The 27068-nt window shown below is 40.5% G+C and overlaps 1 protein-coding gene across 2 annotated transcripts in view; it reads right to left on the bottom strand.

Annotated features, from left to right (window-relative positions):
* Positions 1–4781: 4781 nt before the first annotated feature.
* Positions 4782–27068, bottom strand: part of LOC104935335 (septin-7) — a 34565-nt gene continuing 12278 nt past the window's right edge. Inside the window, exons 4-15 of one of the 2 annotated variants that reach the window (XM_010751163.3) lie at positions 25940–26046; positions 17157–17257; positions 16937–17071; positions 13881–13998; positions 12755–12847; positions 12459–12555; positions 9442–9493; positions 9060–9185; positions 8605–8625; positions 7065–7200; positions 6822–6967; positions 4782–5923 (exon numbers count right to left, since the gene is read on the bottom strand). In XM_010751163.3, coding sequence (XP_010749465.1) covers positions 5887–5923; positions 6822–6967; positions 7065–7200; positions 8605–8625; positions 9060–9185; positions 9442–9493; positions 12459–12555; positions 12755–12847; positions 13881–13998; positions 16937–17071; positions 17157–17257; positions 25940–26046 — 1169 coding nt within the window. In that variant the 3' untranslated portion in view covers positions 4782–5886. The remainder of the gene's footprint in view (positions 5924–6821; positions 6968–7064; positions 7201–8604; positions 8626–9059; positions 9186–9441; positions 9494–12458; positions 12556–12754; positions 12848–13880; positions 13999–16936; positions 17072–17156; positions 17258–25939; positions 26047–27068) is intronic. The other variant, XM_010751164.3, reaches the window with a different exon arrangement.

The following is a 27068-nucleotide window of genomic DNA, read 5'->3' as shown; positions in this document are numbered from 1 at the left end:
GCAGTAAATGGTCAATCAGTTTGAATTTCCCATTCATGTACCTCCTGGAGTGTCCTTGTTTTGTTCCATGTATGCTGTTGTTTTGTACATGTACAAAGAACCTATGGTGGTGCATGGTTTGAGATCATAAAAACAAATTAATGTAATTCATATCTTAATTCTTCTCACAGCATTAACACATTTACTGTGGATAATTGTGGCCCCTAGAGTCACATTGATTTTATTGACCCCCTTACTATTCTTACAGTGCTACTATTGTACACAAGACAACATTTTATAATCCATTGCAGTTTCCCCTAGAATTTTTCTCAGCAGCAGTGCTGCCTTAAGATGTACTGAGCACATTCATGCAGATCTTCCCAGTGCCAAACTATTAAAACTGCATACAAGATGTCAAAAATTAGTTGTTAATATTCATGGTACCCCAAATAATGAGCCAATAGACATTTCCTCTAGAGTCATGAAGGTTTCCAGTGTATATAGAACAAATACAAATGAAATGGACAGATTGTTATGGATTATTTCACTGGTAAGGCTAGGTAACATTGATGTTTCCCAACAGATAAATCCTGATGGTTTTAGTAATCTCTACGATGCTCTGCATAGGATGAACTTTGGTTTATCAGGTCAAACTCTTAATTTGTCCATTACATTCCTGCAAAATCGACCATTAACCCCAGCTGTGATTTGTGTTCAGTGCTTATTAGCAAATGTTAGCATGCTGAATACGAGCATTATGAGCATTTCACCATGTAGACATTAGTATTTAGCTTAAAGCACAAGCACAGCCTCACAGCTTCTACAGTACTAAGTCCTGTTAATCTTTGTCGGATCAACTCATATGTATTTAAAGGTAGTGTTCACTTATTTTTAGTCTGGCCGGGTAATTATTGTAACTACTAGATGTTATGTCCATGCATCAGGATTAATTTAGATTTAATGTCCTATGATTGTCTACATGGTGATGATAGACTTTAAAACAAAAGTCGGATCATTTGGAGTTGTTTTAGCATGAAAATAGTCAAAACTATTGTTTTCCTAGTAAAGTAAAATTGGTGGAAGTATTGCCTCTACCCTTCAAAAAAATAGGTACAGAGCTGAATATACCAAAAATGTGTTGAGACTGGAGTGCATGGAAAAACAGATTCACAGAGAAGGAGTATTGAAGGCCTCAGTGACATATTTGCTACAGTCTTGTGATTTTGCCCAGGGCTGGAGCTAACCCAGAAACACTACAGCTCTCAGTGAACCAGGTCAATGTCAGAACAGCAATTAACCACCTCCAATCCACCTGATAGATAGGGGGTTTTGGCAGCAATGTTGGCGTTACCCAATAGGGAGGTACGATGGGTTATTCACTCCCCAGTACATAGAGATCCTTGTAATGCAGTCAGGGTAGACCCAAGTCTTTATGGAGCCATAGGCAGAATTAGATTTGTGACCAGTTCCTGTCTTGTCATGTGGGCTGACAGATGGGGTTTCAGCGTACACCTTTGTAACTGGTTGAGGATGCCTTCACCTGGGTGACCCAAGGCCACCGCTGGCCAATCAGCAAAGCGGATTAGTTGTCAGACTGGGAAGGCTGTGGCGTGATGCAGCACTTTGTGTGTTCATACTCCACACAGCAGCTGGGAGTCCAAAGGCTCCAGGTTTTGTTTGAATAAGCCAGAGAGAAGGGCAAATTTAAGGTTACGTCAATAAATGGAGCCAATGCAGAATTTAAATAATCTATGAACATCTATAATATGGATATGATACAGATTGATTAGATATGTATGGTGGAACTGATCAATATACTGTTTCCCTGTGGGAAGAAATCATTAAATGGGCCTACATTAACTTCCTGTTGCAGTGCTTCAACAGAGGACAGGACGGAAACCTGGACCCAAGCTGTTTCCTAGCAACAAAATTCCTGAGACACTTCCCGCTGAAAACTATTTCAAAGTTTCCAGCAGAGAGATATCTAAATACAGTTAAATTTCTTCATCCCCACAAGGAGAGCATACTGACAGATTTGATGATGAGCAATTTACTTTTTTTTGTACAATGAGTGACATTAAGATATTATGCAACCTTCTTGTTTAGTCTTTTAGTTGGATATGAAAACATGGTTAACTTCTCCAATCTATTACATAATATAAGCATATAAAAAACCCAAACAAATAATAAAATAAAAAGAAAAGAAAGTTTGACGATTGCGGGGTTTTGTTTGTCTGGCAAAAACTTTATTATTGCCAAGGTTAATGATTACTAGAGAAAATGATGCACACCAAGGACATGTCTAGAAAAAAAGATCAATAATATTATTATGTTTATATTTGCAATGTTTACAATGTGTTCGCTGGAACCTTTTAAGGTCATCTGAAGAACTCAAGAAACCTTTAAGAATAACCTAATATCTACATGGTGCCCTGACAAGGACTCCAGAACCCTCTTAACGATCCATGAAATCCCTCAAAGATCCTTTAAAAAGAGTCCCTTCAAAGTTCCTCAGAACCACCTGAAATCTCCTCAGTGACTCCCAAAACCTCCTCCCGGAATACCAGATTTCACACAGATTCCTGTAAAGAACCCCTGTAATCCTAAAAAGACTCTTATCCCAAATAACCTAGAGAACCACTTCAAACCCCCTTGGATCTAACTTAATAAAACATTTTCAATGACCACATACCTCTCCAAGAAATCACTCAACCACTTACAGCCCCCACAGGCCCCTACGGCCTAGAACATTCACAAGAGTTCAAGGGGCCATCAAGAATCCCCTGTAACTCCAATGACTTTTACAAGACCTACCTGAACGTCAAGGGCTCTCATGAACCTGAGAACCCTCTTTATGAGCCCTGAACACCCCCACCTACTACAACTTCTTAAACATGCTTTTGAACCTCTGTAAGGATTCCTCAAAACCAAAATCTGTCAAGAATCTCTCAAGTCCCTTAAAGACCTATTTCAATACCTTGTGTTATAATACCTCATTATTTATGTGAACCACCTCAAAAACCCCTGAATTCCTATTATGATCCCGAGAGCTAAAAATGGCCTGAGAGCCTCAGAAGAACCCTGACAACATTTAAAGACCCCTTAGACTAACTTAAGGACCCCCTTAACCTCCTCAGTGACCCCAGAAACCACCACAAGAATCTCTGGAACTGGTACAATACACCAAGAACACCTAGAGTCTCCTGAAGAACTCCTGAAACTTTCACAAGAACTCAAAGAGCTCCTTCAAAAAGCCTATGTGACCCTAAAAGGACCCCTCAATATTGCAAGAATCCTCTAGTAGGCCCTCAATGCCCCTGGAATACCATCAACAATCCCAAGAACCTCCCTTAAGGAGTTAACCGAGTAACTGTTGGCAGCCCCTCAAGAGCACACAGTGGTCTCAGAATTCCTCAGATAACCCCAACCAACACCTTAATTGAATTCAAGGAAACTATAATGATAACAAAAATGATAAAACAAGCTTACTTTAAACTATAACCTTCAGTGTCATCAGTGCCAAGTTGGCAGATATCGCTTCACAGACTTTCAGACTGAGGTAAACTGTGTTTCTGATAAAGCCTCTAATCTTACTTGTTTAGGCAGACTGACAGAACACAGGAGGTTACAAAGGAAGATCTTTTCAGTGGGTGAAAGGCTATGACAACACAAGCTGGCTGTGAATCCTTAACTAGGCACAAATTAAGGTTTTGGTACATCAAGACAAAAACAACTGGGTCATGGTGAAAGTTCAGAGAGACATTGATAAGGCTGATCAAAGTCCCTGAACTTCAACGAGGTCTCAGGCTGCCACCTGCTGGAAATAAAACCTCTTAAAGCAGACTTCAGAATTCTCCACTTTGAATCCTGAAAGAGCAGCAACTAATATTTATAATGTCTTTTTGTGCCAACAATGAACTACTCTTACTTATCTTTATATAATGTTTATGCACTTAGTAAAGCATGTTGGTTTCGTACTGTCTCATAGTAAAAGCAAGATGTTAGTCCAAAAATTATTTGATTTTGAGGTGTTTTCTGAGAAAACTTCACCACCATTCACATTTAGTTTTTCAAGCATGAACAACTCCTTCAAGTCCTACACCACAATCAAACTCTATAAGTATACTCTTGAGTATGCTTTTAACCTGCTTGGAATGAGAATGTAGTTGTAGGAATTGGGACACTGCAGTTGTCTGGACCCTTCGTCCCAATAAAGAGTATGCAGTAGGTAAAATGAATGGCTAAAAAAAAAACTGCAGATGTGGCTCCCTCCAGAAATATTAGCAAAACAAGTGTGAATCCAGCGCAGGACTTTTCACCACTGTGGTTCTTGAACTGCTTCCATTCACAATCCAACAACAGTCGACATAAAATATTCTTGATAGGAATGAACCTACCGCCTACTTAGACTGTCTGTTTCTTATAGGGTTGGCTTATGCTGCTTCTGTCATAATGCTGGTACTTGGAGAGTCTAGTATTTTATGTGGTGGTATGTAGTGTAAAAAGTTTGAGAAAGTTCAAGCTTTGCAGCAACAGTTTGAGGAAGACTTCCCTGTTCCCTGTTTTAACTCAAGTGTTTCTCTAGTTTTTGTGTGGATGAACTACACAGAGTCCTGACCTCAACTGGATGGATGGATGGATGAACTGGAACGGCGACCTTATCACCCAACATCAGTGCTGGACTTCACTAAAGCTCTTGTAGCCACATTCCAACATATTGTAGAAAGCCTGAAAACAGATTAGTGGAGGCTGTTATAACAACAGTTGAATGTCCATCACATACTGTAGATCTTTTAAACATTTAGCCAAGATCATCCCATCACAATTTTATTATGTGACTTTGTACAATTAAAAACAAGACATTACAAAATACAGATGCAGTACACCAACAGTGCTAAATGTGATGTAAAGAAAGCCAGCTTGGTACAGTTATTGAGTTGACTGCTGTCTGTTTGACTGAAGCATCTCAGCTCCAGCTTTCCCATCCCACCAACATCCAACACAAGCTTTCCACATCCTGCCCCTGGAAAGTTTTGATTCAGTTGGAAAAACATTTTTTTTTTCATATCGAATCTGCACAAGAAGTACAAATAATTCCATGTAAAAGCACTTCAGGAGCAGTTTTCTTTAACAATGTTACACTCAGCATGAGTGAAGTCAGCGATACATGTTTGCTTTCCAAGAGCAGGGATGGAAAACACCAGCAATGATACTGGAAACTAAATGAACACAATTTCTAAGCCAGGGCCAATACAAAAAACAAAAAACAAAAAGAAATGAACAAAAAGTAAGAAAATGTTACACATGACTGAAGTTAAACACTGCAGTTTTTGGTTATAGAATTTACAATTACAGGAGATGGAAGAGCATAACATCTTGGGAGGAAAATTAAATGTGATACCTAAATAAGTCAACTGAAAGATACATATATAACAAAAACAGTGCCTGAGGTGAGCTTCAGCCTGACACTGTCTGCTAATGTGCAGGAAGTGAAAGGCTGACCTCTTTGTTTGGTTTTTTGGCTTTTTTTTTTAAAAAAAAGGATGCAGCACAGAGCAGTGCAGCATCCAACATTCCCAAAGTAGAAGAAGAAAAGAGGAAAGAATGACTGAACTCTGAACTTTGTCATGAAGGAAAAACGCTGGTTATGTGTTTTTATGTGAATATATGTTTTTTTATGAGCAAAGATCCAAAACACATTCTTAATTAGGGAACATGAGGATGAGCGGGGAGTGATTGGTTAAATTCAGAGTCCAGACAATACTGCCCCCTGGCTTTCACTTGATTATTACACAGTAATATGGTCAAACAGCGGATGTAGTTGATTGACAGGTGTTCTGACAATCAAGGCTGGCAGGTTGGCAAAAAAATAATACATTGTAACATCAGGAAAGTCCTCCAGAGTTATTAAAATATCTTCTTCTTTTTGTTCTTTTCCAAGGTCCTGTAAACACAAGAAGAGACGAGAGAAGAGCAGTCAAAACAATCATCTTCACAGACTGATATGATACGAGAAGAACCTCCCCAACATCTTAAAATTGACTTCTAATTTGCTAGGGTATTAGACGAGATAAAAACAAAAAAGACAAACAGAAACAGATAAATCCAGAGGTTTGTTCTGCAGTGAAAGCAGTCAAAAACACTCCATGTGCTCGGTTAACACTGACCACAGAATGCTGTGAGCGAGTTAGCTGCTGATCTATAATGACATATATATAATGACAATGTGAGCACCTCTAAAGTGCCACTGTTTGGTTGATAACTTGAGTATTTGGTCCGTGATGTGGTGAAAGAGTGTGATTAAAGACCAGAAATCAAATCAAGTTCACTTTAAAATGGTGAAATATTCTAGTGTTTAAGCATCACAATTGTGCTCAGGGCTCCAGAATGTCCAGAAAATGACCTGCAGTGAGTGCTTTTTACTTGCCCATACCACAAAGTGACCACAGAGTGTGACCACAGCTGTGAAGAAAGCTTACTGGACAATCTACTGAGAGCTTGTGCCGTGTGATGGTGTGGGAAGGCGCTACAACCAGTGTTGCAACATCCCACTGCAATGAAATTCATTCCCAAGTCATAAAAGAAAACAAAGCAGTACTGTGGGATAGTGAAGGATTTTATTATTTATGTTGGATCTCTGCTCTGGGTAGCCGTCCTATCACTCCCAATTGCAGTAGAAGAACAGAGCCAGTTAAAAGTTTCAGTTTTTATTGGGCACATTTTGTGTGTCTGTGGTCATGTTTTCCCCCATGGTGATCAATCAGTAAGTGAAATCTTAAGTCTCCAGTCGAACCCCTCTCTTGAACTCTATTACTGATCATCGTATGTGATGGTGTGTTTACCTGGACGCGTCTAGTTTCTGCTGTTCCAGGATCCTCTGCTGGGCCTCCCAGTTGGCTTTCTCCTCCTCGTGTTGACGACGTTTCTCCTCCAGTTCTTTGTGTTGGGCCTCCAGGTTCTTTTTCATTTGCTCGTGACGCCTCTGGAGCTGCAGGGACACAAGAGGACAAACACAGGTTAATTAGGCATTTACAAAGAAACACAAACTGATAAACACAAACAAAAAATAAACTATCATTAGTCACCTCAGCCTCAGAGTCTCTGAGCTTCTGGAGCTTCTCTTTGACCTTCATCTCAAACACTTGTTCCATTTCTTGCTCCATCTTCTTCATCTTGGACACGTGCTCCCGTCGCTCCTCCTCCATCTGGGCTAGAGGACTCCTGCAGACACAAGCCAGTGTTTATACAGACATACAGACACCTGTGACATCCAAGGTGGATTTGCCCTCCCACTTGTAAAAGATCTTGATGAAAGGACAAGAGGCAGGATGAGGGAAGGAGGACAGGCCCAGCTTGCTTGCCTTCCCTGGAAGCCCTCTGTAACAGACGGCTTCCAGTGAGGGATGTAGCTCGGAGGCGACAGGGGGCTTCTCAGGAGAACAGGCGATTTTGATACTAACCATACCCTGCTACAATCATGTCAAGATGAAAAAACACACCTTCTTGCAGCCATATTGGTGGCATTCAGCTTATGGTCAACAGTAGCTGGTAGCCTATTGTCTGATATGTTAATAAGCAATGTTAATGAAGGCTAATAAAAGCATATTTTATATGTTATTGATGTTAAATTAGCCCTTTGCAAGGTAGCAAGCAAAATTTGTTCATTACCTGTGTGGAGGTGAGAGCTAATGGCAGCAATGCCGTTTTGTGTTAAGTCCTATTTAGCATGCTAATAAGATGATAGTCAACACAGTAAATATGCTATTTTTGTTATGGTTAGTTAACACACAAATTAAATTTTAATTTATTAGATTAGTGGATTTTATTTAGCAACTGTACAACTATTAGTAGCGGTGGCTTTGCTGTTTGTTGACATTTTTGTTCTTTTAGTCACAAAGGAGGGATTGTGGCTATTTTAGATACTGAAAAGACAACTAGGAGGCTGACAACCGTTTTGTCCACTTGGCAATATGACATGAACGTGCCTTAAGTACTGGAAGTCAGTTCTTGGTTAATAAAAATGTGTAATGAAAGTAACAGTCTCCAGTATTAGACATTATGTAATATATGTACAAACATCTTTCAAAAAAATTTGGGAGAACAATACTCTCACTCCAAACGCAGGAAATATGTGTGCAGGATGTTGCTGTTACAATTAATAGCTGCTAAAGATGTTAAAAACACTTTGTGGGGTACCCCAGGGCTCTATCATGGATCCTTTATTATTTTTGATATACATTAGTGACTTGGCTATGACAAGTGAAGTCTTCTCCTTTAATTATTTGTAGATGATACCAATCTTACACAATGATTTCAAGGCACTAAAAGGGTGCATATGAGGAAATGCTTAAATGTTGTTTTCCTGTTTTGTTTTGGTTGAGTAATTTTTATTTTGCTAAAATTAGAGAAGACGAAAACTTTTCAGGCTTCCCTCCTCTTCTGCTCTGTAATTGCTGCCTTCTATTTTTCTTTGTATTAATATGCAAATAAACTAAACTAATATACATTTCAAAGCGGTGCGGGTGAAAAAAAAGATAATGCTATGAAGCAAAGGAGACTGGAAGGAGATAGGAGTGAAAATGCATCGTTCGTAGAGGTTTTGAAGAAGTGAAGTTGAACACTTACATGCCGTCAGCCGTCTCAGGTCTAAAAACAAACAAATGCACAGACACTTAGCATGCTGCCATGAACCATGCATTAGCTTTGTGAGAGTGTGCTGGTGATTATTGACAGCTGCAGCCGGTGGATTAGGAGTCAGGTGGTGCCTTGGTTAGTACCGTCAGATTAGACATGACGGATACTGGTGGTCTGTTAGTTAGGGGGTTAGTGCTGATTTGTTTGGACCAAGAATGGGCTTAAAGGGTTTGGACTGGCCAAGTGGCAGCTTGACAGCTTTTAATCTGCTGGTCAATTGCAGCGGACTTTGACCTCTGAACTGTAGGTTCCTCCACGGTTACACATAAACGAGGTGCTCAGAGGGTCCTGCTAGAATCAGCATTATGTTCAAACAACAAGTTAATTTTAGCAATAACTGCAGTAATTTCAGAATCTTTCCATCTCTGCTGTTCAGATGAACTTACTTGGTTAGCTGTCCCTTGGCCTTATTGTTGTCCACACCGTTGTAGGTGACCGCAGCAAGCTTCCTGCTACGGTAGTTTTCGTAGTGAACATTGTTTGTCACATCCTTCAGGTCTTGCATGTGGGTCCTGGAACAAGAGTCAAATAAAACAGTTCATTTACTCTCTCTCAAGTACCAGTTACTAAACACTAGAGGAGACTTTATTTCAATCTCCAAGCCTCCTCACTTCATCCTTTTGAAGTGCTATCTGTCTGATACAGACTCAAATGTTTAGTCTTTTTACATTTTATTGGATTCAGTATAAAGATACTACAGACCCAGGGATTTGTTTTCCACAGAGTTATGACTGTCTTGTACTGAAGAGGAGAAGTGTTTTTACTCACCTGATGAGCATATTCCGGAGGATTGTAAAATCACAGTGCTCTCCGTTTTCCACTGTACGAAGAGACAAATGGAGCAGTTTAGATACATTCAGAACATGAGCATAATTGATCCCTTTAGGGATTATTTACAAGTACAATAACACTGTCTTCACCACAGTGATTGCTGAGATCTTGGAATGTGGTGATGTTGCTAAAAAGAGTTCCCATACAATCCCTCATTGCACAGGAAAACAAAGTGTTCTTACAATTACAGTAAGTCTGGTCCTGTTCTCTTCCAGATAACTTTGACTGACACATCTGATCCTCTGACTGCTCGGTTTCATGTCTTACTCAACTTCTTCTTAGAAATGATGAAATATTCAAAGGTCTTCAGCAAATACTTTGGTGAGTACAATGTTTTCAGAACCAACAAAAGTCTCATGCTAAGGTAACAAAAACAAAACAAGTTCTCTTTTTTAGGTGATTGTACTAAAAACATACATATGAATAGTATATCCCATTTCTGCCAATATAGTTTTACACACAAGGCCCTTAAATGTATATAGGCATGTCCAATAGTGACATATCGTGTTTTATCCTTGAAGCAAAAGTCAGCTGTTGGGACAACTTAAGTTTGAGTTCAGAAAACCGACAAAGGGCAGTGAAATTATCAAGAGAGAAGTGAGAAGGAGGTGGGGTATCAGAAAGAAACAACTTGTAGAGCCAGAATATTTTCACATCAGTGGCAAAAAAACAAACTTTTAATGGATGGAAACTGACGGTGTGCTGTGGCACAAAAGGATTAGCCAGTTTCACTTCAGCCAGCCACAGAGCTTTCGCTCAATACTGCACCAGTTTCAAAACTTCTTGTCCCCCTTAGACACAAAACAATGGAAAATCCTTGAACCCTTCTACTAGCTCATTTTATTTAGTTTCCCCAACCTCATATCTGCTTAAAGATTTAATTTATTTGTCTTAGCTGGATTATTTATCAAAGTATTTGGGTCACATTTGCTGCCTTCTGTTGGTTTGGGGACTCCAGAGCTAATTTTATCAGGCTTTTCAAGGCCCTGCAGCACTCATGTGGATGTCTGTAGTACCACAAATCATCAGCAGGTGTCATCATGTGCTGCCGTCTGGGTCCCTCCTCCAGTTTCTTACCACAGTCCTCTGAGGTTTCTCAGGACTGCTGTGGTGGAGTGACTTGCATAGCTTCTCAGAGACCTTGCCCTCTGTCGTTCGTTCTTTCTCTCTCCCGCCCTCTCTCCATATTTATGCTGACATGCAGCCAAAAACATTTGAGGTATTCCAAAACTCACTCCCCATGGACGGCTAACACTGGTGGCAAACCAGTTTCATAGTAGTACTCCGGCGAGTCATCCACTAGGTCATACTGTCCTCAGCTGTGCTGTTGTTTTTCCTCTGAGGCGTCCACATCAGGATCTATAAGATGAGAATGTTTCCACCCTCGCTGCCTCCAATTCATTAGCTTCAGTAAATACCTCAACGCTCAGTCACATTCGCACTGCAGTCGTGTCCTCATCACTTTAATATGTTGTCATGTTTCATACAGCTCGCCACGACCTGACAGCAGCTTCCTGTGTCGGGTTAAACACGGCTCTCATATCCGGAGCTGAAGACAAAAATGTCTAGTTTCTCACTGGTGACTCTGGTTTTGTGTGTTTGTCTTCATGTTACAGGAGCATAGAAAACACAGAAGCTGATTGTCTCTCTGCCACAGACGATAAACTGTTTGTGTGCTTGTTATCAGTTGTTTTATCAGTCGTGTATAAAAGCTACCGTGGAGTAATCTTATAATCTGTTTACATCCAGTGTAGCTCACTGAAACATGCGTGTCCTTGAGACCAGACGTGTTCAACGCATAAACTAAACCCTCGTGTTTCAAATTCTGAGCGACCGAGCACAGCTAAAGAGCAGACACCCTGCTGCTCTCCTACGTTTCCTGGCCAATATCTCACTTTTACAGTATCATATATTTCATCTTATTCTAGAAATCCTACATACGTACTTAAAGCAAATGTAAATGTGAAGAGACAGCTCACAGTTTCTCTTCCTTTAGATACACACCAAACAATTCTTCACTACTAACCACTATGAAATGATTAGATTTTTAGAAACTATAGTTTTCATTCAGTTTTCTTTTGCATGCTTTGTATTTTATTCACGTGAAAGAATTTAGTGCCATCCGGTGGGGTTGTGTTGCTAATTATAACCACCAAAGAGGAAGTGAGGAGCCAGTTATGCAGTTCATTGTATTGATTATGTATTATACTGATGCAGAATTAACCAGGCTGTCGACATATGACGTCCTTTATATTGTGTTTCTAGAGTGATGCTCCAGTTTTTTGCACCTTTAGTTTAATTCAAACTGCAGAAATGTTTATTTTTTAACATTTTGTCCACACTACAGAAACATTAGGAAACTGTTAAGTATGATACGGTTGTCTGACGCTGAGTTCTGTTAGTTATTGGTTGTGTTTTTATTATGAGCTGATTGTATTCAGTACAATGAATGGTTGATTCTTGAGTGTGTTTTGAAACTTAGTTTGCAAAGTTTGTTACAATCTATCAAGATCAATGATGACTGTGAATGTAACCAAGTGATACATGCATTTAAAAGTCCCTGTGTGGTTGTGCTCTATATTAGCACTCATGGTATGCCTCTTGTCTGAACTGTTTTATAATGTTCAATAAAATGCCACACAAAAAAATAAACAAATTATCTTAAAATATATAATTTGTTCCAGCACGCCTCATGCTGATGCAATCTGTCTACTATCAGAGTGGTTACGCAATAACACAGGACCATGGTGTGCGCGTGTGTGTGGTAAATATAAGGATGTAAGCAAAACAAGAGCACATGGATCGTGTTACCGCTTTGCAAACCATCCACACATGATCATCCTGGAACTGTGGAAATATCGGAGTGTTTGCACATGTGTGTCTGAGGGAGCGAGATGCTCCACTTAAGTCGATGAATTGACAGGCCCGAGATCAGTCGACCTTCAACCTCTCACCTTCAGCCACACCCCAGGGGTACTGTCTCCCGCGCACTCGCTTTCCATTGACCTCGATAATGGTGTTGCTACCGACCACAGCCAAGGGTAAACGATCCTGTGGAGAGGAGGGAGGGGACACAACTGTTGCATAGCTTACTCACAATGGCTAAAAATACACTGCAGGCTATGGCTGTGCCCTAACACACACACATACATATACACACACAGACAGATAGACATAGCACGAATGACAAATCACCACAGAGGCACTTTGATTTAATGTTTTAAAGGAGAGTTGCTTCAGAAGAACACACCTTGATTTTCCTGACCATCTTCATCTCCTCCTCGTCATCTGTTTCCGGGAACTCGTAGATTTTGATTTTGTGCTCCTGGATTTCTTTCATGATCTGCGAACAACAGAGAGGTGGTGTAGTGTAGTGTTGTGAGCTGGATGTGGGGACAAACAGATCCAGAAACATCGATAGTCACGCTGAAGGTTCGTCAATACACACCGGAGAGGAATCTACCTATTTATTCGGCGCACGCACACACACAGTATCGTTTCATGGATGCAATATCTGTGCATCAATACAATGAGCTGTCCTCAAACATAACACGAAGATAAATAAACAGCACAACTGAAGCCTTCAACAGTGGTTTCCTGTTTAAGCTTGTGACATACAATGAAATAAATAAAGTGGACTCATGTTGGCTTTTATTGCCACGCAATGATTTGAAATTTGTTGGTTGTTTGTACAATATCTGTTTCTGTACCAAAGACTGTTTTTAATACAAAACCATAATTTCTTACAACAAAATATTCCTAACTTCTAAAATATAGCAGGAGGTAGAGCGGGTTATAATCAGTGGTTCAATCCCCGGGAACCCCAGATTTTAAACGCCAAGTTGATATCAAAAGTTAAAGGTTGATTAAAGTGATCAACTAATCTATCTTGTAAATTAAGAGAGCACTGGTTTGTGGCAATTGTTGATCAAATATTAATGTGGCATTAATTAGCTTTGTATTAATGAAAGAACACAGTTCAGAATAAAAAGATTCAGATACTTATTTTTAAAGTAGACAGGAAGAGAGGTCATCCAAAAATAAAAAAGGTTTTCCTCTGAGTTGGGATCATTTTGTTTATCAAATCACATAATTTAATTTCATCTAATAAAGCTAGTTCAAGATAAACAAATTGGACAAGAAGCTGAATGAAGATGGAAAGAAGAGAGATCCGTTAATGTCTTTCACGACAGTGAAACTTTCAATTGTAGCTCATATCTGATCAAATGAAGCTGCGTGAAGCAGGATGTTGACTGTACTGCAGAGAGGATATGCGCTGACACTGACTCATGTAGTCACGTTAACAGAGAACACACACCGATCAAACAGAAACATACGCATTCAGACAGAAGTAACACACACACATACACACACACCTGTTTCTTGAACTGTTGACACTCCTCAGGAGTCATTGTGTCGGCTTTGGCGATGAGAGGGATGATGTTTACTTTTTCGTGTAACCGTTTCATGAACTCGATATCGAGCGGCTTCAGTCTGGAGAAGAAGAAGCAAAAGAGAGAAGAGACGGTTTAAAAAAGGTCAGAGCGTGGAGCTGCGGGGCTCAGTGCTGTCACACAGACACAGCTGGATGTCAGGTTTCATGGCCAGGCTGACCTCAAAGTGAACATCTGGATGGAGCAGACAGCATTGTAAATCTGTCTGTTCCAACTCAAATGTCATAATGTTTTACTATTGTATATGTGTTTATCTGCGTGTTGCTGTCAGGTCACCTAGAGTACACAGAGCTCTATTGGGATAAAATATAAAAGTCTAAAAGTGACAATAGTGTTTAGATTTAAGCAGCATGTAGTTGACATTGGTGCCATTACATGTTTGCCTTCTTTCCTTGTGTGAGATCAGTCCCACTCATGTCTGCATGTACAAAGCTGGAAGATGTGGTTAGCTTAGCACAAGGACTGTAAGCCTCACTCTATCCAAGTAACAAAATAATTTTTAACAAATCATTTTACCTCCGAGTTGTCCTCTAATAAGTTCCTACAGTATGCTATAGTACCACAACAGTATCTGGCTAGTCTTCATCTGTATCCATAAGACTGTAGTGATAGCTTACCAGAATTGACTACAAACATTGAAAAACAGCCGATGTACAAACATGTAACATGATTACAGTGTGTTATGTATTCATGATCCATTTATCATACGGTGAGTGAAAAACATCTGTTGTTGACAGTCGATGAGTAAAATCACCTCTGTGTCCTGGGATGGTGAAACTTTTCTTAGTTTTTCAGTGTTCAATGTTGCACATTATTTCCACTTTGACAACAGTATTTATTTATTATAAAACGTATTGTGCAGGGACACATTTTACCACGGGAATTTTCCTTCCAGAAAGCATACAAGGCGAAGGAAGTTTAAGTGCTGAGTGACTTTGTTTTTAAAAAGATTATTTTTTTGTTTAAGAGGGCCAGTGAGGTCTGTTTATTTAAGTTTGTTTTGTCATGTATACTTAGCCCCTGAAGAGTCAATGTTAAATGAATGTATGTATATTTTGAATATCGTCCTATATAATCTAGTAATAGCTCAACAGTGGATTGATTGATTGATTGATTAAGGGTACATAACAACGAATAAATCCATCAGTAAATGAAGAACTAGAGTCACTTATTTCCTGAAGGGAGTGAAAATACACTCTAGTGACAAATGTTTATTTTATGGATCCATACATTTCCACTAAATACATGTACATTCATGAAAAGTATTTCTCAAAGGTTTATTTAAAACATTACAGTAGTTGCCCCCTGTAGTCTGTGCTGTGAATTTCACAGTTGTTAAACGCTGACGCTGGTCTAATGTTTTAGTGTAACACGGAGACGCTTACATAAGTGCACACACACAGCTCCAGGGTACATGAAGAAAATTAATAGGCCCATATGGCACTCTGCGGTCAGTAACCCACATTGGGTCACTGTTGGCCAACAGGCTCAACAGCAAAAAACACCTTTTGTTGTAGGCAGCAGAGTGCGGTCGAGTGTGTGCAAACATTCAGACCAACTCTGTGTGTCTGTGTAACTGTGAGTGCTTGGCAGCCTCCAGAGCCAAGACACAGATGGGAGGAATGGGGTCTCCAGGTCAACAAGCTCAGGACAGATTATACCAATGTTATTCCTGCTTGGTAGCCCGGTAGGAGGCCACAGGCAGAGCCGCCTGGGTTTGGTCTACTTAACTGTTGGCCAGAGAATGAAGCAGCGGGGGAGCAAACACTGAAACACAACAGCTGAAATCTGCAGCTATGTTGCTTATTTCCTCCCATGTGTTTCCCCTGGAGAGCACGATGACGTGAGGGGAAAACCTCCTCAATAACAGCCTCGCACATTGACATCTTACTTTACTGGCAGGTTCTTTGAGGTAAATTTGGGCAATTTCGCAACCTTCATAGTTGGTGTCTCCTGTGGCGTTCCTCTAGGATCAATCCTGGGCCCTGATATCCTTTCCCAAATCCACCTACATGCATTCTTAGATATGACTATTTACTGCTAAATATCAAGAGACCCCTTAATCACAATATCCACCTTAACAAGTTGGCCGAGTATGTTAAACACACTGGTGTCATTTTTGATTCATAATTTCAGGAGACACACACACCTCTTCTGTGTAGTTTTAGTTTTCTCTAACTGCGAACAATATCTGGAATAAAGTATTTTCTTCTTGCTTCATAATTCTCCATATGTCCCAGTGTGTGTGCTCTATACCTGCTTGTTCTTGCCCATTTTTAACCTTTAACTGAAAACTGTCACTATTTGTGGCTATAGTAAACACACATCAACGGTCGGGTTGTTTATCTTGATGAGAAACATACTGTAATGTAGGTAGGCTGAGAATTAATTCACCTTTATGTTTTCCTGAACACAGAAGTCAACCTGGCGGTTACGTTGTCTAACTTAAGGGTGTCACGTTAGGACCCTTCTAAAATCTAAAATCTGAGAATGCTTCAATGACTCCAACTCTTCTGTTCTACCTGGTGCAACCCTAAGACGTCACATCTAAGTTTCACAAGTAGAGAGTTTTGCTTGCCTGATTTTGTTGACTTGTTTTCCCTGATTTTTGTGCTTCTACCATGGATGAAAAGTGTTTCTTTTTGGATTGTGGGACTGTTTTAATTGTGTCAAGGAGTTTGTACACAGTGTTTTAATTTGAAAATTGACCAGATGTTCTGTGCCGTTCTTGTCTCTGACCTCCTTCCTGGCACGGTCTAAGCTTGGTAATTGAATCCTACAGTAAGCATTGCCTCAAGTGGCCACGATCAGCTCCCGCACCCGTGTTGCAGCCAGAATCAAGACAGGACCAATTGTTTACCATCTAGAGCCAGTAAAACAAGTCTGAACATAACATTGCTACATTGTACTTAAGTGGTCGGTGTGTAAACTTCCCTATTTCAAACACAGCTTTAAGGGCTCCATGACTTTGTACCTACCCATGCCCAGACGGAGCGATGAAATACAGGCAGCATTGCACTCTGCTGTCTGGCATCAGCCGTCTGTTGACCCGGGACTCTGCGTTGAGATAGTCCTCAAACTTACTGTCAATGTGGTCGATGACCGGCTGCCAGCTAAGGACCACAAATTATTCACATCAATAGTAGGTAAAATTACAATATTAACTTATGTTAACCAATGACAGATGGCTGAACTCACCAGTTACTGTTGTCAACGGCATCACCAAAGCCGGGGGTGTCTACGATGGTGAGCAGAAGCTGCACTCCTCCTTCCTTTACCAGAACCTTCGACTGTTCCACCTGCAGAGACACAAATCAAGAAATTAGGGTCAACTATGGTTTATTTACTTATTTACATTAATAATCAAATACTGCCCGCCACTGACATCATCTGGCTACTTCTTTACTAACTCAATGTACTTGCAGACTGCACTAAAAACAGCTCTGCAAATTAATTGAGCCCAAACAAACTACTGAGTATCTAATCAAAGATCTGTGCAGAGCATTGGACAGATGAAGAACGTGGTGAACAAAGCTGCCTCTGAACACATCAGAGGGCCAGAAGGGCCGGGCTTTGATCAGCGTGGGGTCGAGGCACAACTCGTGATCAGCAGATGAACTTTGATGTAATCAGCAGATCTGAACCAGAACGTTGTCTGCGAGTCTTTCATATCAGAGACTTCAGAGCTTCTGCAGAGTGTAAGTGATGAGAAACCTTCATCGAGGTCAAGCCAGGTCCACGCAGCAGTTAGCAGACAAACACTGACATTACAACACTCCCTAAAATACATACGCGGTGTACTGTAAAACCTTTGATTCTAGTTCAAGTCTGAACATTTTCTTTTCAGCTGATGACTTGAGAGGAAAAATGAGTGTTTGTGTAGTAAAGTTGTAGTCTTCTCTCCCTGAGGGCAGGCCACATTTGAGTTTAACCTCAGCTTAACTGAGCCGATACCTTACACTTAAGGAGCACCACAGAAAGCCTCTGGTATGCTCACTGACTGGGGTAGGCCTGCACACTCACCACACCACATGTCAGTTACACAGCGAAACCACATTCATCCAGGACAACAGTGCTCCTCAAACAAGGACAAGTGAGTCAAGAGAAAGTTGGACAAAAGGAAGTTTGGTGCAGAGTGTCCTTTATGAATCTGAGCTGTCCAGACTCTTTGTTTTGGTGTAGTAGTAGTAGTAGTAGTAGTAGTAGTAGTAGTAGTAGTAGTAGTAGTGGATAAAGTCTTGAAGTCTTGAGATTTGATTCAAATCTCAGAGTCTGATCTCATTCTGTCAGTTGAATCACCAGCTGTCTCATTGATGATCGAAGGACCTTGTTTGTGTTATATCATATTGCTACATAACATACAATAATAGTAGATTTTATCGATCTATTAGCCACTGCTGGAGCTCTTTTTTGACTCGTCACAAAGATGCAGAGATGTAATTAATAAAAAGCCATGTGGCTTTGTTTCCATGGCCCATTTAGGTGTCTTAACAAGGCATAACCATTGTCCTGGAACTGGTACTGTTGTTAATTACAACTGTGCTTTTACTTCTATGACAAGTCAAAATGTCTGCTGTAAAAACACCCATTTATCTCCTCTTCTTCCATCACACCTGGGTGGCTACAGGTCTGCTCTCCTTTGGCGTTCGTTCCAACTGTTCTCCAATCTATCACACAGACTTCCCTGTAGCAAAGCTTTTATAGCAGACCTTAACTTCCCTGTGACCCCCACCCACCACTTCTTAGTGGCATGTGCCATGTACTGAAATCTATCACAGTCTGGCCTGTCTTTAAACTGACCTCTGACCCCACAGAGCTGCTACTGGGAGGCTGGGCTGACCACACTGACACCAAGAAACAAGCGAGTGCAAGTTCAACAAACAGACGAGCTATTCTAGATTACATATACTTTATTTTATACACAGAAGAGGGTGAAAATGAAAACCTCTGCGAGGCAGTTCAATTGTCCTTGGTCTATGTGAGTGTGTGCAGTATTTAAAATACCTTGTATACCATGTGACTGTGTAAGAATTATGCCAGTAATTCTAGAAATGTCTATGCAGATCTGAACAGGCTGATATAGATAAGAGCGTGTCACACTTGGAGGATAACCAAGCGGGCGAAGCAGTATCTGTGATAGTCAGCGATGGTGCTTTGAAACAAACTTTAAATTAAAAGTGCAGGACTGCTGAGTGGACAACACTGAAGAATGCTGCAGTGTCTCTCTTCTTCTTCTTCTGCTGCTGCTGCATAACAGGATGAGTCAAGCTACAGACATGCCTATTAACCAGACAGGCTGCCCACAGACAGTGAGCTCATGGGAAAAGGAACAACAAGGCTGGGATGCATCACGTCGCACAAGGACAGTAATAGAAGACATCAGCGCTGAAGCCACCAACAGTCTCTGACTGGATCACAGGACTGCAAGCTTAATTAGTTGTAATATAATGTAAAAGTACAGACAAACTACACATGATGGAGCGCATTTATACACTTCCTGTGTGAATACTCTGTTTACTTAATCGCTTCAGTTGCAGCCCAATTTCAAGAATGCGTTTCCTGTTTATGATCTGCCGGTTTGAAACGAAACTCATTACTCTAACGACGTGTCATCACTTGTTTAGTACAATACAACACTACCAGACCACAAACTGCACCATCGATCTGACAAACTGTTTGTAATCGCTCTGCTCAGTTTTTTTTATTACATTCTGTAAAAACTTTGACATTGCATCCTGTTTTTTAGGCTGGGCAGTTTCACTGATGTCACCACAATAACTCAGCATGTTATCTGTTTCTGGGCAGAAGTATATGCAAACTTTGAGCCTTTGTTTGACAGTAGCAGCTGAAGAAGAGTGACAGGAAAGTGGGGAGACAGGCAAAGGGATCAAACTTTGGGCAGCTCTGGTAAGGACTGAGACTTTGTATATGGGGCGCACTACAAGGTGAGCATACAAAACATATGTGTATATAGTATGATATGCCTGTAATTCACCTAGTAAAACATCTTTAGATAGTGTCAGGATGACATGCAACTAAAGCCGCAGTTGGGTGTGAATCAGGGATGTTGCAATTCATAGTTGTTGCCTAACACCTATGTCACCAGGGCATGGCACCACGTCAAAATGCAAATATGAAACAAACCATTAAAGGAAAACACAGGCGAGTGCAAGTGACAACAGACACAGCATATATCATCTCAAGTTATTGTTACTGTCACATTATCCAACTCTATAGTACCACACCCAGAAATATCACAGATCATCAGAGTAACTGTGGTTGTCATTGATCTGCTGCTGCTCAGGTCCAGCTTGATGTCTGGAAAAGCTACATTATTAGTATTATTATTACTACTATTAGTTATATCTCCATTAAAGTTTAGAATCATCATTATGTTTCCAACAGTGAGCTCAGTTTTGCTTGAGGTTTCTGCCTTTTCCACCACTGCCATGCGCTTGCTCATGGTGGGAAGTGTCTGTTAAAAATATAATAACCGTTCTGTCTAGACCTGCTCTATATGGAAAGGTCATGAGATAACTTCTCTTAGGATTTCTGAAGTTGAATGTTAATGTTTGTTGTCACCGTTTCACACCACAGCAACACAAACTGGAGTCTTTACTTAGTAAAGGTTGAAACTGCCGTTCTAGATCGGAGTGGACACGGCGTTCGCTGAGAATAAGACAGATACCCTGTCCTTTGTGTCATTCTGACTCCCATCAGATTATCTTGTTATTTTAATCTCCAATTCCACTGTAGCAGGAACGAGGGAGTGACTGATGATAAAAAAAAAGGCATGTCTGTGCATTGGCAGGACAAGACAGAGCTCAGGGTATAAGGCAGTTTACTGGCTAATCACCAAGTGTCTGTCCTTGTATGCTCCGCAGCCTCACCGAGCCTTATTAAATACAGGGACAACGAGAGACCTCTGCCCTCGTCTATCGCCTCTAACAGTTAACACCGCCTGTCATCTTCCTCTTTTTTCTTTTTAAATAATAAATTGGATTTTATCACACGCAGCATTCCTCTGGGATTAATCCCATTCTTTGGCATAACTTGGGGGGAACAAAAGTGGCCACAATTATTTGAAATGTAATTAGCTTGTGGTTCTTGGAAAGAGAAAAAAGAAGAACTCTGTTTTATTGTCTCGGTCCTTGCAAGGATAAACAACACAAAATATAGTATATTTAATTTTAAGCACATACTTGAGCTTTGAATTTCTTCCTTTGGGACTGGAAACCTCGAGGAATCCCCCAACATAGAGTCTGGGATTCGACATAAGCGCGCAGACACAGCGTCTAAATCTTATTTAAACTTTTAATAAGTGCTGAGGAGGCGTAATAGGCAGGTAAACAAATTGGAAGCAGCCGTGGGGCAAAAGCAGACAGAGCCCCTCGGTGTGTTTCCAGGGATTAGAGGAGATTTACAGTAAAGTAGCAGATCACAAGGAACAGGTGAAGGGAAGGATCCTCATCATGCAGCTGATTTACTGTACACCGGCCCAAAGTGAATTCCCTTAGTGCAAGCAGAGGACAAGAGAGAGGGGAGCCTGTCGGAGCTCCGTCACACCAACAGTATCACCTTTCACTCTTCAAAAGGAAGCCGGAATCAAAGTATGCAGCTGTGAGCTCTATTTGAGGAAACTGCCAAAAACCCCCACCTTATCGTCTGCACCGTCACTGCAAACGGCATCAAAGATCGAAAGACTCAGGATGCATAAACCGCATGCCTGTAGTGCGTTCACCGTCACTGCTGGCTGCAGCTTCATTCACAGTCACACCTGCAACTTTGATGTTTGTTTCTGCGTGATTTAACACATGTTCAACCTACAGCGAGACATTTTTGACGGGAAGCATCGTCTGGTGGGGGGAAACGTAGAGCTGGGTATGGCTAGAAATTACTGGAGCCAGTAACAATACTTTGGGATTGATACCGTAACAACAAGGATCAATATTATTTTTAAAAAATAACCACAATGGCAACAGAATACTGCATTAGATGCTTGGTTTTGAAGGAGCCATTTGTTTTGGGAACACCGCCATTCTGTTACTCATTTTTCAATATCTTTATGCACTGTATGCATTTATTTTTCATTTACAGGCATGTAGTATAGCCATACTGTCGCCCATTTAGGTGGCATGGGTAGAAAAAGGACCAATACAGAGGCCTACTTAACAATATGTACATGTACAGTCTGTATACTCACTTCACTGTGACGTCTATTGATCAGAGACAACTGCTTCCAGTAGAAAATGTCACGGGCTCATAACATAACACGTGACAAACGTGTTAAATCAAGCTGTACTTTTTGCATGCTTTGCATCTCAGTACACTGAACCACCAACTCCGAATACACAGCACTAGCTATCTGTACTGGCCAAAGCCAGCCAATAATACATCGCAATTAATCAAAAGACGCTTGAGGTGACTAACTATACAAATAGCCAGTGTTTCCTAGATCTTGGTAGAAAAGGGACTGAATGCAAAGTATTGTTTGACGAAGTTTTGATATAACTTGGTATTAGGTAATTTCGGTAGTTACCTTAAAAGAAATACACAGTCCTAGTTAACACTAAATGCCCTTTTTTAAGTTTGAAAATGACCTGTACAGTCACTTCATTGTGCCATCTATTGATCATGATGAAGTCATAACAAGTCTGTAAACTATAACAAGCTCCACCACTGTCACTTTTAAGTCAAACACAAAAGATTAAAGTGGTTAACTGAATTAAATATAGCCCTTCATAACATAATAGGAGCCAGGAAATAAAAACCTGTTCCTCAAAAGGCCCAACTCACTTCCCGACATCTAACCTGAATAAACGTGCCGGGTGACATACGTAGCATTACACAGGCACAATGCTTCTGATGATAGGTGTGGTGAGAGGAGCGACAGACTTGAAACTAGTTTATCATGAACTATAAAGGATCAGTCGCACAATGCTTTTCAGCTTCAAAGAGAAGTCAGTGGCAATCGAAATCCATCTTTAAAGCACTACATCATGAGTTTATACACTGTATGACGAAGTGATGACAAATCTGTCACAGGAGGTCTGTAACACATGGATTCAACTAGTGCCTGTGTGATCAGTCATACCAGAGTCATACCGTTGTTGTGAATCGAGAGGAAGCTTCTTTTCCTGGAATGGGGAAGGGCAGTGTACTGTAAACCAAAGGCACGTGCCTTCTTTTATCAGTACATCATCACAGGATGTTGTCTGTTTGTTTGAGGTTTTGTGTAGTACACTTTAAAAAAGGAGCTGTAAGAGACTTAACAATCATTGAGACACAGGAAACTGCACTGCTCAAACCTGATCTGTTAAATGAAGGCGGCTGTAGCTCTGAGAATGGATTTCCAGTATGTTTCTCAATATGTGGGATCAACATGAGCCTCTTTTCAAACATTACAGATACCTGTCTGTCAGAGTCAACACGGGATATTCTGTTTCGGTCTCATGGTTCAGTCAAACGAAGACGACCACCGGGTTGTTTTTGTTCCGTTTTCGCTCTCTCTTTCACAAGAGCATGGTACAATCCTAACAACTACTTTACTTTAACTGAAAAAACTACTTTAATATGATGACGCATTTAAATCTGATAAATATGAGGCAAGATCTGGAGTTATCAGGATTAGGTTTAGGTCTTTAATATGAGGGAATTATACAGATAATATAAGCAGATTTATTGATGTCTATCTGCAGAGATAGTGCCATCATTGGAAATAATTAATTTCTCTCACTTGTTCAGATTTGAATGAATTAAGCCGCATTCAGACACAATCTGTTCATTTGAGTGGGGGTACTGTTTTGGCTACAGAGAACAGGAGCTGGATACAGCTTTTTCATGAACTAAACTATGATACTCCACCTGTTGTGCGTTCTGGCTTAGTTTATTTAATGTACCCAACTTCTAAATCTGAGTCTGGTTCGCATTTACACTGCAACACAGTGACACAAAGAATTTTACTTTGGTTTGTGTCTGATGGTTTGAGAGAGAGAGGGCATTAGTTAAACATTATAGACAGTGAATGAGAGCGAGCGAGCGAGCAGCATCAATAAAGCCAGTTAATCAGCTAAATAGAGTCTTTTTCTGACTGATTCACAGTGGTTCACCCTCCTCGCACTGCTGGACAACCCTGTGGTGAATCCTACATGAATGCACCCTGACGCTGAGACGAAGAACAGGGAGGGAAACGTTGGACACTGAAAGAAAACTAAGGCAGACGATGAGCAATGACATCTGACTTCGTAATACCAAACACAGGGTCGGTTAATAGCATCGCATGGAATGTGTCCACGTCATGCATTCATCTATATAATGCAAATGTTTAGGATTATAATCTCTAAACAGTTATGAGATGCTGCTTTTTCAAGAGAAACAGTATTATCCCCGATGTTTACACTCGAGTCTTGTTGAGTCCACAGAAGTAAATGTTTACAGAGATGTCCGTGTCCAATCAAGCATAGCCACCGGCCATCGCAGCTCGACTAAACTCTCTGCTGTCATGCACTCCAGCTGTATGCACACACTATATAACAGCTTCTCTTTTCAGCATGCTGCTTCAGATTAATCATTAAGAGTTAACCTACTCCTTCACTTTCACCTGCTACTTACTGCTTCTGATTTACATGGGATACTCTGGACTGGAGCACAACCTCATTCATTCACAGTACAGAAGCAGAGAGAGCCCCCCCACACACACACACAGACGCTTACCCGCAAACCAAGAGTATCAAATCAATAAGGTAGTCTTGTTCACATCACATCTAGCTGCTGTTATTTACTCTCCACACATTTCATGTCCTCTCTTGTGCATTTCATTTACTCCAGCAGCCCACATAAAAGAGCTTCTGTCCTGCTGCAGCCGTGGGCCTCCTTTCTGCAGACCCCACACAGTCAGACCCAGTCTGGTGGGTCCTGGTCCAGCATAATAAGCAGTCATTAACATGGAGAAATGCTGTGCTTTTTAGGACTGCTGTTTTAAGATGTTTTACTGAGTCATTATTGATCAATTTCTTCTTAAATTGTTAAGAATTTTTGGCTAATTAAAGATAATTATACTAAGAATACATAGTGTGCTGTTTTTCTGCTTCCACTTGCAATAATTCATGGTGTAAAATACATCCTGGCTCAATATGGAGATGCAAGGTCACAAATTAAATGACTGAAAATAACATTATGAAATAAATAATCACATGAATGCAGCCAGAGAAAGATTATTTCATAATTTCACTGTTAATTTCTTATTTTGTCTGCATTTATTTTACAATGTTAATATTGTTTATTTTTCTGAAAATGTTTCAAATTGTGATCGGCCCTCCTTAGCTCTGTGAACAGAGGCTTGGGTTGCGAATGGTTGCCACGCTCTGCGAATTTCCTTTTCACTGTCGAAGGATTAGCTCTGGGAATTCCTTTCAGATGAAATCATCATCATCAGTCTCGGGTCTGTAGTTTGAGGTGTGCGGATCATGATGGCGTAATCAGAATCAAAGGAATGTTTCCTGATTTTGAGGCAGATCTTTGTGTAAAATACTTGCCAAAACAAACAAACAAGCAAAAAAAACTTGAATGAATGAATTTAAACGTTCAAACAGGAAATCTCTTCAAAACCTTTGTGCACAAGGATGTGTTGTTACAACTTTAAGACCTAATGATCTCATTACATTGCATAATTTTAAATTGACACATCTTTGCCTTTGGCATCCCTTTGTTAAAGCAGATGAACCGGTTTCACAGTCTAACACAAACACATGGGTGGCAACAGCTTCACAAAACAAGATCTCACACAGCAACTATTTAGTGGATGGCTGCAATGCTGAAAGAAAACAGAGAGAGGTTAGGGCACACCTGTGTTATAGCAGCCTCGGGCTCTGACACTTTAACCGGCCGGTGTCAGGGTAAAGGTAACCTAACCTTTGGCTCTTACTGGGATTTAAATTCAATCAGTGGCACACAAAGGGAAAAAAGGATAAATCCACAATTACCTGTACAGTTTTTTTAATTCTATGCGAAGGACCCGGGTATTCAGGGGAGTACAGGTCTGTCAGAAAGAGTGAGTTGATCAGCGTCGACTTCCCGAGGCCAGATTCCCCTGAAAGACAAAGACAGTGTCAGAGTGAGTGGGAGATGCATTTCACGCTGTACTTGTTTTCTAATCCTCTTTTTCATGCCAGACCGAGGCGCAACATGACACACTCTCCAGATGTTTATCAACCCCAACTCTAACACAGCTTTTCGCTGTTTGACATTCTTTACGTGGTTCAGATTCAAAACTTTTTCACGACAGGAAATGGCTCCCTTTAACCCTCGCCCCCCCTCCTCCTCCCCTTTTTTTAAAACAGGCAAGCGTTAACACGGGACGAAGGAGGAGACAGACGGGGTGGAAGTTTCTGTCCTCCCAAATTCTTTTCCTGTCTGCATTTCAGGAATCTAATCAGAGAATCATGGGAAGGGAGGAGGAGAAGGGGAAGGAAGATTTTTTAAAACCACTGCAGTCATCATGAATTTTCACTCGAACAAAGGAGCGAGAACAGAAATCAAAAGCACAGATTGCATTCCTTTGTACTCAAAGAAACCTGAGGCACGAGAAGAAATCAGTCGACTGACACTTTAATTCACTCTATTACTCATTTTTATAGAGTACTAAACCTTCTCGTGAGGCCCGTTCTTTCATTTCAAAATAAACTTACAGCTCATTTTTAAAATAGCTTGGTGACACAAAGTTTTGAAAAGTAAATTATTCACATACTCACATGTGTGTGTGTGTTTTTCATGGACAGGGTTGCAACTGCAAGTTTATTGTACAAACTGGCAAATAATGAACCTCCCTGCTGCTGATTTACATCGTATTTTTGCCAATCGCAAAGTTTTTATTTAGTTAAGGCTCTTGTTGGGTTACATCATTTAACTAAGTTTAAGTTACTATCATCAGAAGTCACTGAGGACCTCTTCCAAAAAAAGTGCTATAAAAACTTTACAAATTAATATTTTCTGGTTTATCTGTCTGATATTTATGAAAACCCACCCGCACAAACAATTTGTTATTTTCCCCTTTTTTCATAAATGACATCAAGTAATAAAACATTTAAAGGGTTAAAATCCTCAAAGTGATCG

The sequence above is a fragment of the Larimichthys crocea genome, chromosome XIII (assembly GCF_000972845.2).
Source record: "Larimichthys crocea isolate SSNF chromosome XIII, L_crocea_2.0, whole genome shotgun sequence".
Lineage (NCBI taxonomy): Eukaryota > Metazoa > Chordata > Actinopteri > Sciaenidae > Larimichthys > Larimichthys crocea.
Note: the sequence above shows the minus strand (reverse complement) of the source record. Positions and strands in the feature narration are given on the sequence as shown.